This window comes from Rhododendron vialii, chromosome 13a (genome assembly GCF_030253575.1).
Source record: "Rhododendron vialii isolate Sample 1 chromosome 13a, ASM3025357v1".
NCBI lineage: Eukaryota > Viridiplantae > Streptophyta > Magnoliopsida > Ericales > Ericaceae > Rhododendron > Rhododendron vialii.
The window spans coordinates 15,660,017-15,677,940 of NC_080569.1; the positions used below are offsets into that span (position 1 = coordinate 15,660,017).

Below are 17,924 nucleotides of genomic sequence, written 5' to 3' on the forward strand. Positions count from 1 at the left end.
TCAAGGGACGTCAACAAGGACAAACTCAACCTATCACTACATTTCACCTCACAATTTTAAAAAATTGAAAAATAACATCAAAAAAGGTTGGTAAGGAACCAACACACCCCTAAATCAGCCCAAAACACGAAAATCGGTTAAAGCCCAAACCCAACCCTAGAAACCAGACTACTATTCTCGTAACCGACGCTGCCATTGCGGAGCCACTTGCCGAATTGGCCCAGCCAAAACATGTCCAAAGCCGCAGTATCACCTCAAACAAACCACCCACAACACCTCCCACCACAAACAACTGCCATTTGTCGCCACCGACGTTTGGGGTAGAAACCAGACGGTTACGCATGCGTGCACCAAACGAACCAAGGTTGAGGATGGTTCACTGCAACATCGGACCTACAAAAACGAAGGAGAGGAGGCTCGTAAATCAGCCACGGAAGAAACACCCAAGGCCAAGGCCGTCAGCCCAAAACACGAAAATCGGTTAAAGCCCAAACCCAACCCTAGAAACTTGACTACTATTCTCGTAACCGCCGTTGCCATTGCGGAGCCACTTGTCGAATTGCCCCAGCCAAAACATCTCCAAAGCCGCAGTATCACCTTAAACAAACCACCCACAACACCTCCCACCACAAACAACTGCCATTTGTCGCCACCGCCGTTGTTTGGGGTAGAAACCAGACGGTTACGCATGCGTGCACCAAACGAACCAAGGTTGAGGATGGTTCACTGCAACATCGGACCTACAAAAACGAAGGAGAGGAGGCTCGTAAATCAGCCGCGGGAGAAACACCCAAGGCCGTTAGGCATAGATTGGATCGACCCAAGAGATATCGACCGGCGGGTGTCAAACGCTCAAAACACCCCTCCACTTGCCGCCGCACACCACTTTGCCAAGAGATTACTGGCGGGTGACGACAAGAAGTGGAGAGAGATCGGAAAGGAGGGCTCGCACCGGTAAAGAAACGGAGGGAAAACAGCAGCCGACGTCAATGGAAAGGGGAGGGAAAGACGGGAGGAGAGAGAGAGAGCCCAGGGGAGGAGGAAGGGCGCCTCCCACCAAGATTACTTGGAACCAAAAGGAAATCAAGAAGCTGCCATAGTCAAAGTACTTAATTCGCTGGCATGAAGGAGTGCAATATTTAGGCTTTAACTCGAACTTGAGGGCGAGTTCTTTTTCTGTGTTGGGGAGAATCATGCGGACTATAAGAGCATCCGTAGTGGACTAATCAAAATTGGATAATTAAAAGTTACCATATCACTCCTAGCCATAACTCGTATATATAATGATAATAATATCACTACTTCAATTCGAACAAAAAGATTTTAAGCAAAATGTTTGTAATAACGACACTGTATATAAATATTTAAAGTGCCCAGTGAGTAATAAAGGTAATTGGGGAGGGTTCAGTTGTCCAATTTGAAGAAATAAAATCTAGGCATTGAAATTTTGCATGCTAGATGACTCATTGTCCAATGATCTGGTCCCATGGAGCTCCCCCCACTGACCTCTAAAATCTCTCATGTATATATTTCTATTGGGACATGACGTACGTAATTGGATCCTAATAGTGATATATATATATATATATATATATATAAAATCTGTTTCACATGGGCTGGTCCTCATTTTAGTTAAAATGCGGACCTCCCTATTTCTGGATTGAATTTTGATGATTCGAGCTGTTCAATGTGATCAGAACGTGATCTTAAGGGTACCTGCTAGAAATCAGCAAAAAAAATGACCGGAAAGGGCTTGATTATAGCAGTTTTTTATTGAACCGTTCAATGAAAAACTGCTATAATCAAGTCATTCCCGGTCATTATTTTTGCCGATTTCTCGTATGTACCCTAAAAATCACGTTCTGAACACATTGAGCGGTTCGGATCATCAAAATTCGATCGAGAAAGGGGAGTCAGCATTTTATATGTGCTCTTGTATATAGATATATGGAATGTTTCAAATGAGGATCTCTTAAAATGTGGGCTCTCCTTTCCCGATCGAATTTCGATGCAAGCTGCTCAATGTGTTTAGAACGTGATTTTAAGGGTATCTATAAGAAATCAGCAAAAAAAATAACCGGGGAAGGCTTGATTTGATTTTTTTTTGAACCGTTCAATAAAAAATTGTTCGAATGAAGCCTTTCCCGTTCTTAGTCATTTTTCTGCTGATTTCTCGGGTACCCTTAAAATCATGTTTAGATCACATTGAACAATTCGGATCATCGAAATTCAACCGGGAAATGGCAGAAATGTGGAAGTTTGCATTTTAACTAAAACGAGGTGGTCCTTGGGAGAGAATGACGATATATATATATATATATATGCGGTTAGGACCTTCCCTTTCCAGAAAAATTTCGATGATCTGAGCTGCTCAATGTGTTTAAAACGTGATAACTTGATCAGCCAAACAAGTGCATTAATTTAGGAAATGAAATACGAACAATGTGAAGCGAATGTGGATATATACAACTGATCCGGTGGAGATCAATTCAATTCTAGGATAAGGTTTGATTAGGTCCGGGTATATATTGTCCGGTTTTGACTTCAAGAATACTGTATATAAGAAACTTCGATCTAGTCAACATGTTAATTACGCATGCATGAAGGAACTTTCTGTCTCTTTCTTCTAGAGTTCTAGTTAGGCATGTGCATGCATTTGCCCCTTATAGACTTGGTTCGATTGTCGGGAATATTATGTTAGAAATGAATTTCCAAGAAAAGTGAAGTAATGCGTGTGAAGTAAAAGAAAAGGAAAAGGAAATTTATTTTTCTATATGTATTTTCTTTAAGTGTTGTCTTGTAAGAATTCTAAAAGTCATTCCGTTTGACATGATCTATTTTGTAGGAAAATGTTTTTCCGTAAAAAAAATAAAAATAAAATGAAACTTAACATAAGAGGTTTGTGTGTATGTATATAATGCATGTGACATGTATATATGTTTTTCAATGGGGCTTTGCTGTCCCTTCAAATGGGCTTGCTATCCTTAATTAGTGAACAATAGAATTTGTCTCCTAAGAATTAGTTGACCTCATAACCCAGAGAAATGTTGAATCTTTGTTGTATATGTGTAATCTTTGGCTGTGAACTTCGATTCAGTTTTTGTTCTTTTGGTTTTAGTTTTGTGATTTTTAGCAGTGGTATAACCCTGGCTCACCCATGCCTTCAGCTCTTATAACCCAAATTGTTGCCTTTGAACGCGTTGGCTTCCGAGCAAGGCAACCTCATTGGAGTAATGTACCCAACAGAAATAAGTAGTACTAAAATAGAATCACTTTGTCAGTTAGGGAATAAGATTCCATTAACCAACACCACAACATAATAAACAAAAGGTTTAAGACAAATTTATTACAAGTTCAATGATTCCTCTAAGCAGAAAGAGGTGGAATGCTTTGTTCATTCCTAAAGAAATTACCCGGATCAAACTTCGTCTTCACCTTTCGCAACCTCTCGAAATTCCCCTTGAAATACTTAGCCCCAAAAATATTTGGATCCTCACCGTTTTCATTCTTTCCAACATCAAGGTCTCTGTAGTTGAGAAATGCCTCTCGTGGCGACTGTGATGCATATGGTGTCATAAAGTCATAGACCTTTTGTAGTGGCTCTAATGTGTCGTTAGAAAAATACCAGTACTGGATTTTGAACTTGTACCCAGCCCTATGAGGGAATGGTGTCTCCGACTCCGGAATCTGACTCATTTTCCCTCCATATGGATTCCATTCCATTACCAATCCCGGTGTGTTGTCCGCCTTCTTCCATAATTCTTCCAATGCTGGTTTTGCAATTGATGTTTTCACAGTCTGATTTCACCTTAAAGGGAGAAGGACCAAAAGTTGAAGTGGTCTTTCTGTCAAGTAAGCGGTTAGGTTGTTTTGGGTCCATGTCTTGCCAGAGAAGGGTAGTTTCAACCCAACTCGTTTCAATGCAGTCCTTTTGTTTCAAACCCAATTCAGGAAATCGTTGATTCATCATTGGGAGAAGTGTGTCGGTTTTCCCTAGGTACAAAGCGACGAATCTAACCATAAATTTATTATCATGCTCACGCCAATGCTGTAACTCAAGTCTTATGAAAATGTGTTCGGGTAGTTTGTTGGCAACCTCTTGCCATATATGAACTAGATCTACTGCTCCTTCCTCAAGGGCTCTATCGACCTTAAAGAACGTGACGACTTCAAGAATTGAAACCAATTTGAGGTTCCATGAGAGAATGACACCAAAACTACCTCCACCGCCTCTAATGGCCCAGAAAACATCCTCTCCCATGGATTTTCTATCGAGGATTTTTCCATTAACATCGACTATTTTGGCATCGATTATGTTATCAACGGTTAATCCGTACTTTCTCAACACGTTTCCTTACCCAGCGCCAATGAAATGCCCACTTGTGGCTACAGAAGAGCAGACGCCGCCTGGAAAGGCGTGCACCTTGCTTTTTTGGGAAATGCTGTACTAGAGTTCGCCAAGTGTTGCACCCCCTTGTACCCATGCAGTTTCGGCTTGTATGTTGATATCAATGGATCGGAGGCTAAACATGTCAAGGATAACGAATGGTTCGTTTGACACATAAGAAAGGCCTTCATAGTCGTGGCCCCCGCTTCGGATTCTAAGGAGTAGGCTGTGATATTTGGCACATATCACGGTTGCTTGGACATGAGTTTCATGGATGGCGGTAATAATGGCAGTTGGGATTCGGTTTGTGGTTCTGTTAAATCTTGAATTTCGGAAATAAGCAAATAAAGTAGGCATGAATAGTGGGCTTTCGGCGGTGAATATTGCTTCTGAGATTGGTTTCGGAGACATATTGGCCTGGTTTTTGAGGCATTGGATGAAGGCGTCTTTGGAGGGTTCCGAATTTGCCAATGTAATCAACAAGGCTTCTTGCCTTGTTCTCTTCTCTTCTCAAAAAGAATTTTTCAAAAAATTCCTTCTAGATTCTTCCTAGATTCCCTTTACTTTCACTATTTTCTCTCTCTATCTCTCTCCACTTATTACCCCTACCATTTTTCAAAAAACTTTTCAAAACACAATCAAACACAGCATCGCTTTGGGTCTTGTTTCTTATCAGAATTCGTAAGGGTGTGAGGTTTTTTTGTTTTCATGGCCTATTTGTAGAGGGGAATGAAGGATGCTAATTTTGATTGTGCAGTTATTTTGGGAAACAATTGCAAGATTCAGCTGTACAATCCAACCGTTCTTCCAAATTGTTAGGAAAAACTTCAAATTCTTGCCTGATCGATTCAACTGTACAACTTGACCATTTTGTTTGACCTTACTAATTTTGTTTAGGGAATTGATTTTCATACTCCCTTTTTTTATATATCCACTCTTTCTTCTTTTAGCTAAAAATTTACACACTTTCAACACTAAAAATAAAAAAAAAGGAGTGTGGATTTCAAAAAAGGAACCTGAGTGTGAAAATCACTCCGCTTTTGTTTACTGTTTTTTTCAAGAAATAGTTTGACCCGGATTGGTTACAAGCATGGAGAAAAGAGGAAGCCTAATTCTTCCTCCCCCCTCCCCCCGCCCCTTTTTTTCCCCCTGAATTTTACTCAACAAAATCCGGACGATACAACTGTAGAATATGAGCAGTTTCCTTACACCCCTTCTATATTTAAGACCAGATTGACTTCATTTGACCCTCTTTAATAGTTGTATTTTGATAACTTAAGTGTTCGGACTAGCTTACACGTATCTTGTCTAATCCTAAGGTACCTTGTTTATTAGATAAACCTGTATGTTACGAGTTATATATCTTGATCATGATTCACTCATGTCTTGATCGAAATGTACATGTATGGTACGTAGGACGTTGGATGTGAGCATAATATGCAGCCGAATGGTTGTTGGGTATAAAATGGAAAGAATCCAAGGGGCTTTTAATTCCATTGTGCACAATGCGCGCACATGCATGTTTGTATGTTTGGTTTGGAGAAATTAAAACACATGAGGGTCCAAGGTACATGAACTTTAAATATGCAAGTTGAATAATTTTCTGACTACAAGACAAGTAAGTAGATTTACCCATGAATCTTGATCACCTATTTCTTAGCAGTAAACTTCCAACACTAAGCCATATCTATATATGGAAACCCCAAGAAGTTGGACTAGTGGTTAAGGCCTGCGACTAAAGGGGTTTGCTTCATCATAAGATTTCTCGTTTGAAACTTCGTAGGTGCTATCAATTCTTTTGCGGCCAATTTATACATAGCTTTGCTCTAAAAATAATTGGGACCACCGCACCGAAAGTGAACAGTGTAATTGGTCTCCCAGTATTAGTCGATGTGAGAACAAGCTGGCCCAGACAGCTGAGTTATCAAACAACACTATGCTATCTATCTTCCCCAACCTAAAAAATAATGCAAAATACACTCTTCATTTTCCTTATCCACTAATATGTCCACTAATTTTTTTTTATTTACTTAATTGGTTGTTTCAAAAAATTAATGACCGCATCGCTTTTGATACACCACTATTTTATGACATTTATCATTCATAACAAAAGAGATAATAGAAAAGCAAGCAAGGATGCATTTGCACAAGTGAACCTTTAAACAACCAGTAAGTCTACTCACGAAATTGTTGCAACAGGGAAAGTGAGAATTTCCATTGATTAAATGTACACATGCAGCATGTTAACCAAACCATTGAAATGCTTATTTCAGGTTACAATGGCCTGATTCTCTTTTGAGATACGTAGACACCTTATGATCGACTACAATTTTGAAATATTTTCTCTTGTGCTAAATTACTACCATAGACTATTCATGATAACATCAAGTGTTGAAAACAATCCTTAAAGGTTTCAAAGTAATCTTATGATATCTTTTGATTTGTCAAAAACACATAATAAGTTTTCAAACAAACTATGACCCACGTCATTTCTATTGAGTCGAGAAAGAGTGGAAACATTTTTGTACCCTCATGGGATCACTTCAAAGAAGAACATGCTGTTGAAGATGAGAAGTAGAAAAGAAAGAGAAGATTGATAAAGGGAAAAATGAACTTGTTAGATTGAAAACCCGTAAGGGCGGTCTAAGTAAAAATTAGAGCATGAATAAATCAGCCATACCATGCACCATGCACCCACTGTGTCGCAAGACGCCTCAAATCTCTAATCTCTTGGTTAGGATTTGTGCCCCTACGTTGTGTGAATCAAAATGAAGAAAGACAATCATTTCTCTATGTAAACACTTATCCATTGCTAGCCACGTTGAACCTCTAAATAATTTCTCTAAAAGAAGTCTGCCAGGCAGCCATCCCCCAACTATAGCAAAAATGTTGAAAATATTGCAAAATAAAAAATATACTGACTTGTTCAAAAATTTTAAATTATTGTATTATATATATATATATATATATATATATATATATATATATATATATATATATACACACACATATTATTATACACACAAAATCGAATAAATTATTTACATAACATTAATTTTTTGGATTGAAAAATTAATTAATTTTAGAATTGGCAGCGAAATAGTGATTTCGTCGTCAATGAGTACCATTTGACAATGAAATTTCAAAAAAATTCGCCACCAAAACAGTATGCATTGGTGACGAAATATGTACTTCCTTGGCAATTGTTATTTTTTGGCGAGGAAAAATAAATTCGTTGCCAAATAATACCTTTTGGCGATGAAATATTTATTTCCTCGCCAAAAAATACCATTTAATTTGGCGTCGAAAAACTGTCCCATTTGACAAAGAAATCTAATTTCTCACCAAAAGGTACCATTTGGCTACGAAATTCAGATAAAAGTGCAAGAAGAGGGTGAAAGACAAAATCAATCAAGAAAATCAAATAGAAGGTGAGCACCCCGAGTCATACAAAGGGGCAATTTTGAAGAAAACATCCCTTTCATACAAAGTAAAACAAGGGGCCGTGAGAAAGACAAGAGGGTGTGATGAGATGGCGTGGATCTAACAAAAATTCAAAACAAATAAAAAAAAATTAAAAGACTTGTTTTGTAATTTAGTGCTTATATATTTATGATTAACTCATTCTTTTCTCCAGGGTTTGCACCTATTAATCTGTTTCATTTGAGCTTGGGGTTAGTTGAAATATAAAAAAGAAAAGAAAAGAAAAGAAAGGAGATACAGCCACAAAAAAAAAAAATTTTTTTTTATTTATAGCGATAAATTACACCCGATTGGATTGCACACTAATTCTCCATCGATCTATTGTGCAGCTTATATAAGAAAAACATATATAACAACTTATTTTCCTCAATATAAAGTAAACACAATATTAGAAACTTAAAAAGGAAAAAAACTTGAGCATTAATTTATCGGTAGTGAAACGGTGGGAATTTTCTTGATCACTAGCTACAATTCATAATTAAAGGATGGAAGAAGTGGAATGCTTTGCTCATTCCTAAAGAAATTAGCAGGATCAACCTGGGTCTTTATCATCACCAGCCTATTGAAATTTGCTGCCTTGAAGTACTTAATCCCATGAGCAGCTCCTTGGGTATAACTATGATCCTCCCCAATATTATGGTTGTTGATACCCAAGTCAAGATCCCTATAGTTCCAAAATGACTCCCTTGGCGATTTAGATACATATGGAGTCATATAATCATACAACTTTCTTGTCAATTCCACATAATGTTTTGCCACCTCAACCCCATCTTCATTCCAATTTGCTGCATACTGAATCTTACATATATTCCCCTTACGATGGGGGAAAGGTTTCGCTAAAGGAGAAATCCTCGCCATCTTTCCACCGTAAGGATTGAAAGTCAACATTGGAGCTTCCAATTCGAGCATTTTCTTGAATATAGATTCCAGCCCTTTTTTCGGGATTGGTTTCTTTAGGTAGTCGGATTTTCTTTTAAGATGGGTGAGGACCTGAGGAATCCGGCTTAGGAGAGCGTTGACAGGTGTTCCGATCGGGAAGCTAGTGTAATAGACAACTGATTCAAGCCAACTCATCTCGATACAGTTTGACTTTGTCAAACCTAATTCGGGGAAACTATGGTCCATTAGAGAGAGGAGTTGATTCGAGTCTCCGAGGAACAAGGTGAAAAATGTTGCTTGAATGGTCTTTTGTCTGCTTGAGCTGTCGTTAATCACTTCTAGGATGAGTCTAATGAAGATGTCGTCGTGTAACTTATCCGCAACATTTTGCCAGCGGTATACTAAATTGGTTGCGTTTTGCGCCAACGTCCTCGTAACATTGAAAACAGTTACCTATTGGGATTGCATAAATGAACATTAATTGTAAATTGAATAACAAAAAATGAAAGTTATATCATAAAATCAATTCATGTATCCAACAAAATATTGCGAACTAAAATAATCAGTAATTATACAGAATAAAGAGAAAATATAGGCTATATAACAACGTTATGATTATAGCTCCATGTTATCTATTACTACGGTAAGTATTGGTACGTACCTGCGTGATTCTGATATCTTTTTGAATTATATACAAGTTTTTATGCCTATAAAATGAATAATTTTTTGCATTAAGTATGTGAATATAGTTGTCTTTTGTCATGACAAGGGGAGAAAACAACTTCTTCTTTTATCATCAGGTGGGAAAGTATCGTAAAATTTAATTTAAAAAAAAATAGTACATAAAGCTTTTTAGGCCCCATTCTCCGTAAATTGTCGGTCTGGTATGTTTTTGGCATTTTTTACTTTTTCTTACTTTTGTTTTGTTTACAATTTTATCCGTACTTCTTAAAATTAATCATTCGTCTTGACGAGTGATATCAGAAAAGTAAGAAAAAATTGGACCGAAGTTAAAAACATTAATATAATATGACATTCGAGACAAAAATAGCAGCAGCTTTGTTATTTTTTGTGCGTCCTTTTAGTGATATCAGAAAACTACATGCATACAGATTTCAGGATCATTCAGGATCCTGAAATCTGAATAAAAAATGAAAGATCGGATCGAACACCTACATATATTGGATTGAGCTAATTTTTTGTGGGCTCACTGAATTCTTTCACAACAATTATTGAACAACTCGGATCATCCGTGCAGTCCAGAGTTGGCCCTACGTATTTGTCGATTCATGGTTGGTATTGAACCTATCTTTCCCAATAGACAGGTCCCGCAAAAATGGTTGCGTGATCTGTGCACATAACACATCTGTAGTTGAAGATCGTACTCCCTCATCCGTCCCTAAATAATTGTCCAGTTTGCAAATCTAGGCCTTTAAAAAGATGCATTTTTTTTTTATAAAAAGAATCAAAATTTTTTTTCACAATCAATAGATATCAATAAGTTTTTTTCAAGTTAATGAATTTTTTTTCCATTTAATGAAAAAAATACATATTTTTAAAAGCATAAATTTGTGCACCGGACATTTATTTAGGAACAGAAGGAGTACTTGTCCGATTTGTAACTTTCTGCAATCACGTGTCTTATTTTTTCTATTACTCATTTCCATCCAACTGTGCTATAGTCACCGCAAACCTTTTTTCTATTAGCAAAGAAAAGGTTTTCATATTATTAAAAAATGATAAAAATGATAAAAAATGGTACTCATTTCCATTCAGTGATACACTAGAGAGCATCATGTACAACAGTAGTCACTGCACACTTCCACCGCATTAGTCCACTGCACGCCTAGTGGGCCCAGTTTGGGCCTCACAAAATACGAAAAAATATTCATAAATTTTAAGATAATTTTTATGGGTCCCTGTAAAAAATCAGCTCCAACGAATATCGGTTAATATGGTTTCTGAATTTGTAGGAGTGAAACTAAGCAGTTGAGCAGTTCCGCCCTTACGAATTCTATAAACATACCTATCCATATCCGTTGAAGCTGATTTTTTACATGGTCCTTACGAATTCATTCTTAAAATGTTTTTTATGGGTTGTTGAAAAAATTAGCTTAATCCGATATCGGTAAGGGTGGTTTCAGAATTCGTAGGCGCCCTACGAATTCTGGAACAATCCTTACTGATATCGGATTGAGCTAATTTTTTCAAAAACCCATAAAAGAGATTTTAAGAATGACTTGCGATTTGAATCATCTTTGTAGGACCCGTAATAGGCCCCCGCAAAAATCATAGAAATCATCAATTTCTTGCCCGGTACCAAACAATCCCTTAGAAAAAATGAATAGTTTAATGCAGTACAATTAGAATGGAGAACCTGATTATGTGTAATTGTGAAAAAATGTCTAGCTAAAGTAGAAAAGTTATTTTTGAGAATTAATTCGGTCCAAAATCAGTGAGTCCGATAAGGATACTCTTATTACTCGTTTCTCAACAAATGGTACATACCAAGAGCCTTCTATTCGTTTCGTTAAGATATTCAAAACATTGAATTATAATAAGAACAATATTAAGATGCACAATAAGTCGTGACAGTAGAATCCAAAATCCGATCCATCATTAAAAATTTAGGGTGGTCCAGTGTGTTGAAAGTTAAACTTAATTGGTCACTATATGTGTGCATGTGTGTGGGGCCTTGTTGTGTTTGGTTGAGGAGACAGAGAGAGTGGGATGACAGAGAAGAAGTTGAGAGGGGGGCCTAGCCCATCAATATATTTTGGTGAGTTGAGATGCCAGTCGAGAGAATGAGCGGATGAGAGTGTACTTTGGTCTCTACATGTACGTGTCTATGTATTGTGTAAAGGTGAAAGTACATAAATACCTTCTTAATTTTTTTTTTTATAAACACCCTCTCATATTTAAAAACGTCTATGAAGACTCTCTCAACTTCTCCCGTTATCCAAGTTACACCATTCCGTCTCAAAACCATTTGTTGGAAGGTCACATTGTCTATTTTTTTGTGTACAAAAATGCCCTTTTACAACTATATATACCAAACCCCGCCCCCCCCCCCCCCGCAACTCCCCACTCTCGCCTTCCTCCTCCTCCTCCCCCCCGCAACTCCCCACTCTCGCCTTCCTCCTCCTCCTCTCAACCACCGCCTCCTCTTCGGCCTCGTCCTTTCCTCCCTCTACTTCAGAAACTTCACCGCCGCCGCTCCCTCCCTCTCTAACTCCACCGTCTGGTGCGGCCCTGTCACCTTCTTCCCCCCCTCCGACTCCCCCCTCTTCACCTGTGTTGTTGTTCATAGCATTGGTGTCGTACATCAGAGGGAGGGTTGAGGCGGTGGTGGAAAGCAATTTTCTTTGCTGTTGTTGATGGCGTTGACATTGAATTTAGAGAAAATTGGATAGTTTCTGAAAAGATTTGGGCATTTTTTATGGGGTCTGGATTTGGCTGTGTCGGAGAAAGGGGTGTGTTCGGTCTGGAGAGGGAGAGAGACGTCAGTATGAGACGTAAAAAGGGTATATTTGTCATTTCATCCATTCTGTTAACGGAGTTAGCGATTAATTCAATTTCTAGTAGTTGAGGGGGTCTCCATGGGCGCTTTTAAATGTGATAGGGTATTTATGAGAAAAAGTGATAGTTGAAGGAATGTTTACGTACTTTTACCTTGTGTAAAAGTGTGGGAAAAAGAGAGAGAGAACAGAGAAGTGAGAGAGAGACGTAGGGAGCCCCAGAGGGGGTCTCCCCCACCAGATTAAGTGTTTGTGTGTGAGCTGTGAGAGTGAGAGTGAGTTTGTGTGAGCTGTGAGTGAGTGAAATGTATTTGTATGTTTTGTTTGAGAAATGATATGAATAAAAGTAGAGTTGTTAGTATGTGAATTCTCTCTTGATTCCCAACACACTGTTTATTGGCCGGGTATCGCTGTGCAAGTATATTATTAATTTTTGGCATGGGGTTCCAATAGAGAAAAAGATGCATGTGGACTTCTGTAACTATTTCGTTTTATGCAAAGGAATCCGCCACTATGACTCATAATTAAAATCACTTACGTCACGACTTTGTGAATAATCTTTTTGTATAAAATGAGAGAGAGAGAGTTGTAAGTCATTTATTTATCTTAAATAGCTCTAAAGAACTTAATATTCAAAAGTTGTCTTCTTCTTCTTCTTCTTTTTTTTTTTTTTCCCCGAGAAAGTATGTAATATTCATGTCATGGCTTGGATTTTAGATCTCAAAAATTACCTTGGCTGGTACTTGCACCAACTTGATTTTGTAGGAAAGAAGCACCACAAAGCTAGACGCTCCAGCTCCGTTAATGGCCCAAAACAAATCCTCCCCCATAGCTTCTCGATCTAGAATCCGTCCATTAACATCGATAACCTCTGCATCAACAATATTGTCAACCGAAAGACCGTATTTTCTCATCATATTTCCATACCCACCTCCACTAAAATGACCACCAACTCCAACTGTCGGGCAAACTCCGGCGGGAAAGCCATGAGTCTTGCTTTTTTCAGCAATCCTATAGTAAACCTCTCCCAGGGTTGCCCCAGTTTGAACCCAAGCACTCTCAGTTTCGATACTTACATTGATTGCCCCAAGGTTGAACAAGTCAAGGACAAAAAATGGATTTTCGGACCAATAAGAGATGCCCTCGAAATCGTGGCCCCCACTTCGGATTTTCATCTGAAGACTGTGTTGTTTGGCACATACAATGGATGCTTGAATGTGGGATGCATGCAATGCGGTTATAATAAACATTGGTTTTGGCGTACTTGTTTCGTTGAATCGAAGGTTTCGTATGTAGGTTTGCAAAACAGAAGAGTAGGAAGGGTTGTCGCGGGTGTAGATAATTGAAGATGTTGGGTAGGAGGGGTGAGAATTGTCTTCAAGGCAATTTACGAAGTCTTCATAAGAAGTTGCCCATGAGAAAGGTATGAAAAAGATTGCAAGAAATGAAGCTATTGCAAAACGTGAAGTTCTCATCTTCAGCCTCTTTTTCTGAAACTGATGTGAGCCAATTTGTAATGTGTCAATTGATAGATTGGTTTGGGTATTTATAAGGGGATGCTAGGCATTAGGGGTGACAAATTGAACTCAAACACACATACTAGAAAATAGATCAAGCTCAGCCCATTTATTAGTTGTGTTAGAATAGGTCCAACCCATTTAACCCATTTATTGGGTGCTCTTAATTGGGTTAACTTAAATGACCCAATAAGTCAGTATGAACGTGCATAAAACCCAGGAATTTATACACAACATGTGATTGAAAAAATTAATATCGCAAATAAATCCTTATGTCATACAACCACGATTCGAATAATAAAATACTAAATCAGTTTTTGGACTTTTTCTTGGATATTTCCCAAAATACTTGTGTAAAAGTCATAATTTTTTACTTTTCCGATTCCTCTCGACCTTATTCACCCATATTTTCTAAAAATTTGGCGTAAAACTAATAAATGCAAAAAAAATAAAAAAATCGAATAAAGACAAAATCAAAAACTGTGTTGCATAAATTAATCACTAGTGTGAACACTTTAGTAATACAAAACGCAAAACAAGGGGTCCAAAAACCCATAATAAAGCTACAGGCAAATTGATGAAACAAAAAAAGTAACTACCTCTTTATTTTTCTTCTACCAAATCAATACTCGAAGGTTTTTTTTTTTTTTCTTTGTAACATCCCCATATCCTTGATTTATTTTATATATGGCCAAAAAAAATATTATTTCCTAACCACCGCAGTTCTCCCACCAGAATCACAGAACCGGAATGCTCTGCTCATCCCTAAAGAAATTACCCGGATCCACCGCGGTTTTCACTCGTGCCAATCTCTCTAAGTTAACTCCAAAGTACTTCAAACCCCAAACACTTGCTTGTTCATAGCTAGTACTGTTCCCTCCTCCATTATTGACTCCAATATCAAGATCTCTATAATTGAGATATGCTGATCTCGGGTTCTGGGTAACATAGGGAGCCATAAACCCGTAAAAATCACGGATCCAATTCATATGCCTATCGAGGGCCGATGTGCCTTCTTCCTGCCACGACACCGAATAATGGAGGTTGTATGTAGTCCCCTTCCGGTAAGGGAAAGGCGTTTCGGATACTAAAATCTCACTCATTCTTCCCCCATAAGGATTGAAACTAACCTCGGACGATTCCAGCTGCGGTTGTTCGTTGAATCTTGTCAATATCATTTCAATACCGCTTAGCGAAATGGGTTCGGTCACGAAATCTGATTTCCCTTTAAAGTACAAGTTATCCACTACAGAGGATCTGTTCAATAAAACATCGACTGATTGATTGATACTAAAACCTCCGAAGTTGAGTACTGATTGGATCCAACTCATTTCGGTACAATTTTCCCTCACCAAACCCAATTCGGGGAAGCTTTGTTGCATTAAGGGAAGAAGTGTATCGATTCCCCCAAGGTACAATGAAGTGAAAGCTGCTTCCACCGTTGTACCATTTCCACCTTGGCTAGAATTCACTCGTCTGAGGAAGATCCTGACCGTTAGATTCTTGTCCATCTTATCGGCAACGTATTGCCACCGATGGACGAGACTTGTCGCGTTTTGTTCCAAGGTTCTCGGTATGCGAAAAACAGTCACGGTTTCTGGAACAGAGACTAGGTTTATTTTCCATGCTAGGATGACTCCGAAACTAGCGCCTCCGCCGCCTCTAATGGCCCAAAACAGGTCTTCCCCCATCGATTTCCGATCGAGGATTCTCCCGTTAACGTCGATTAATCGAGCATCAATGACGTTGTCAGAAGCAAGGCCATATTTACGTGTGACCCAGCCGTAGCCTCCCCCACTAAAGTGCCCACCAACGCCCACGGTTGACCAAACCCCGGCCGTAAAGCCGAGAGTGCTACTTGCCTTGGATATCGTATTATAAAGTTCGCCGATAGTTGCCCCTGATTGAACCCAAGCAGTACCATTTCCAACATCGATTTCGACAGAACGGAAATTTACTAAATCGAGTATGACAAATGGGGTTTCAGAGGAAACATAGGAAAGACCCTCGTAGTCATGGCCCCCGCTACGGATCCTGAAGTTCATGCCATGCTCCTTGGAGCAATGAATGGTGGCTTGAATGTGGGATTCTAGCAATGGTGTGACAATGACAATAGGTTTGGGAGTGGAAGGTGTGTTGAATCGTCGGTTTCGGATTGCGGCTTCTAAAACAGATTCATATGAAGAGTTTTGTTGAGTGTAGGTTACATTTGTGATTGAGCTAGAGTTTGGGAATTGGAGGGAAAGGCATTGAAGGAAATTCTCAAGATTTTGAGATGAAGCTGGGAATGTAATGAAGGGGAGAAGAGACACTAGTGAAAAGAAAAGAGAAATTGGAGTCTTCATTTTTGTTGTACGTAGTACTCGTGGTACGTAGGAAATGGGATAAAGGGCAATGTGTTAATTTATAGTGTTTGCTTGAGGTTGCTTGCGTAACAAAAACTGTGACTTTTCTACGTTCAATATTGAAGGGAGTCCTCTGCAAAAGCAGAGTATAAAGGAATAAATCTTCATAGGCGCGCGGAAAGGAAGAACCATTCAACTATTGTACGTCTATTGTAATAATGCTGTAACATATAACTCGAGATGTGATCTGCACAACCCCAAGGTAGTTCAAGTGGCAACAAAAAAAAATAATGAGTCGTAATCTTGAACATTCAAAATTCAAAATTTGACAACCTCTTGGTGCATGCCAAGTCGCAAGAGAGAAATCTATTGTTAATTCTCTAATTTCGTCGTGAATGACTTGCATTTCACCAAATCAGAGAAGAGAATAGGCGAGAGTCTCGAGATGCGTTTTCAGCTAGCCAGAAAACCTCTGACCGGCGAACCAAAAAAAAAAGAAGTTGTGATCTGTACATGCAAGTACATTTGTCTTCTTTCTAGACTTGATCATTACATTAGTTTATTTATTTTCCCATTTGCGCGTTTGATGAAGGGAAAAAATGAGGAGTTGTAGAAATAAAAGAAGAGTACACTATCGCTTTTTTGAATGTGCATTACTATAATATTCATATGAATACGAAGTCAAAGGTCATGATCATAAAGCAGAAAATTTCTCATCATTCAACAAAAGCATGCTTCATTATGTTCCCCATCTTATTCAAGCTTTGACCACTAATAATTTGAAATATACAGATCAGGAAAACATGTGCATGGTATCTAATTATCTATACATGAACGTGACTTTTCTCAAACCATGAGCTTTGCTGCTTTTCTCCAACAAAAAGCCTAGAACCACACTCAGAATGCATGGAATTACGTATATACACACACGAGTGTGCATATGAGACACTCACAGACACTCATGTGAGTAATTGTGTAAATGTATGTGCGTTTTTTAGTCTTGTTGTAGGTTTGTTGGTTCTTTGAAGAAAGCAAATGCATGTGGAACTGGAAAATTAATGGAACGTGAGACTTTTTCAAGTCGTGTTGCTTAAATAGGAACAAAAGGTTTGATTTGCCCAAGAAGGAGTGCTTGAAATGGTCCGGTGAGAGATAATATATATAGGTGCACTTCCTTTCATTCTTTCTGGATTTTTCACGTGTTCGTGTTATCTCTAGGATGTTGCTACTATTCACCAAATATTGTGGTATATGAACATTACCAACATAACCTATGGTTACAAAATTTTCATATTACAACATTACTTGATTGTGTTTTATCAAGTTATGTTGTAATTGTAGATACGGAACATAATAAAGTCATCTTGTCGTATAAATTATGGTACACAAGAATCATCTTAGATACCAAGGTCCTATCATGACTAGTAGAAATTAAAGGACTAATATGAAGAAGGTCTTGAAACGTCTTGAAAGGCGCCTCATTCGATGTGATCGATGCTTATTGCAGATTTTTGTTTTCTTTGATTGGCTTCGCTGAAGGATAATTGGGGTTATATATATATATATATATATATATATATATAGAGTTCACTTCTCCTAAGGACCATCTTAACTTAATAAAATAAGGACCTCCCTTTCCCGATAGAATTTCGATGATCCAAGCCGCTCAATGTGTTCAGAACATGATTTTAAGGGTACCTTATAGAAATCAGCAAAAAAAAATGACCAGAAAAGCATCATCCGAGCAGTTTTTGTTTGTTTTTTATCAAATAGTTCAAATAAAAACTGCTCGAAT

At 38.2% G+C, this 17,924-nt stretch overlaps 2 protein-coding genes and 1 pseudogene across 2 annotated transcripts; all 3 read right to left on the reverse strand.

Moving 5' to 3' along the window:
- Positions 1 to 2,655: 2,655 nt before the first annotated feature.
- Positions 2,656 to 4,832, reverse strand: LOC131312976 (berberine bridge enzyme-like 4; annotated as a pseudogene).
- Positions 4,833 to 8,113: 3,281 nt separating this feature from the next.
- On the reverse strand, positions 8,114 to 13,782 carry LOC131312977 (berberine bridge enzyme-like 8). Its single transcript, XM_058341013.1, has 2 exons — positions 12,999 to 13,782; positions 8,114 to 9,202 (listed from the first exon to the last, which is right to left on the reverse strand). The coding sequence occupies exons 1-2, from the start codon at positions 13,740 to 13,742 to the stop codon at positions 8,336 to 8,338; spliced, it is 1,611 nt and encodes a 536-aa protein (XP_058196996.1). The 5' UTR covers positions 13,743 to 13,782; the 3' UTR covers positions 8,114 to 8,335.
- A 472-nt stretch (positions 13,783 to 14,254) lies between these two features.
- LOC131312978 (berberine bridge enzyme-like 8) lies at positions 14,255 to 16,162 on the reverse strand. The gene has a single exon (XM_058341014.1). It carries the CDS (start codon positions 16,127 to 16,129, stop codon positions 14,522 to 14,524), a length of 1,608 nt encoding a protein of 535 aa, XP_058196997.1. The 5' UTR covers positions 16,130 to 16,162; the 3' UTR covers positions 14,255 to 14,521.
- Positions 16,163 to 17,924: the final 1,762 nt, after the last annotated feature.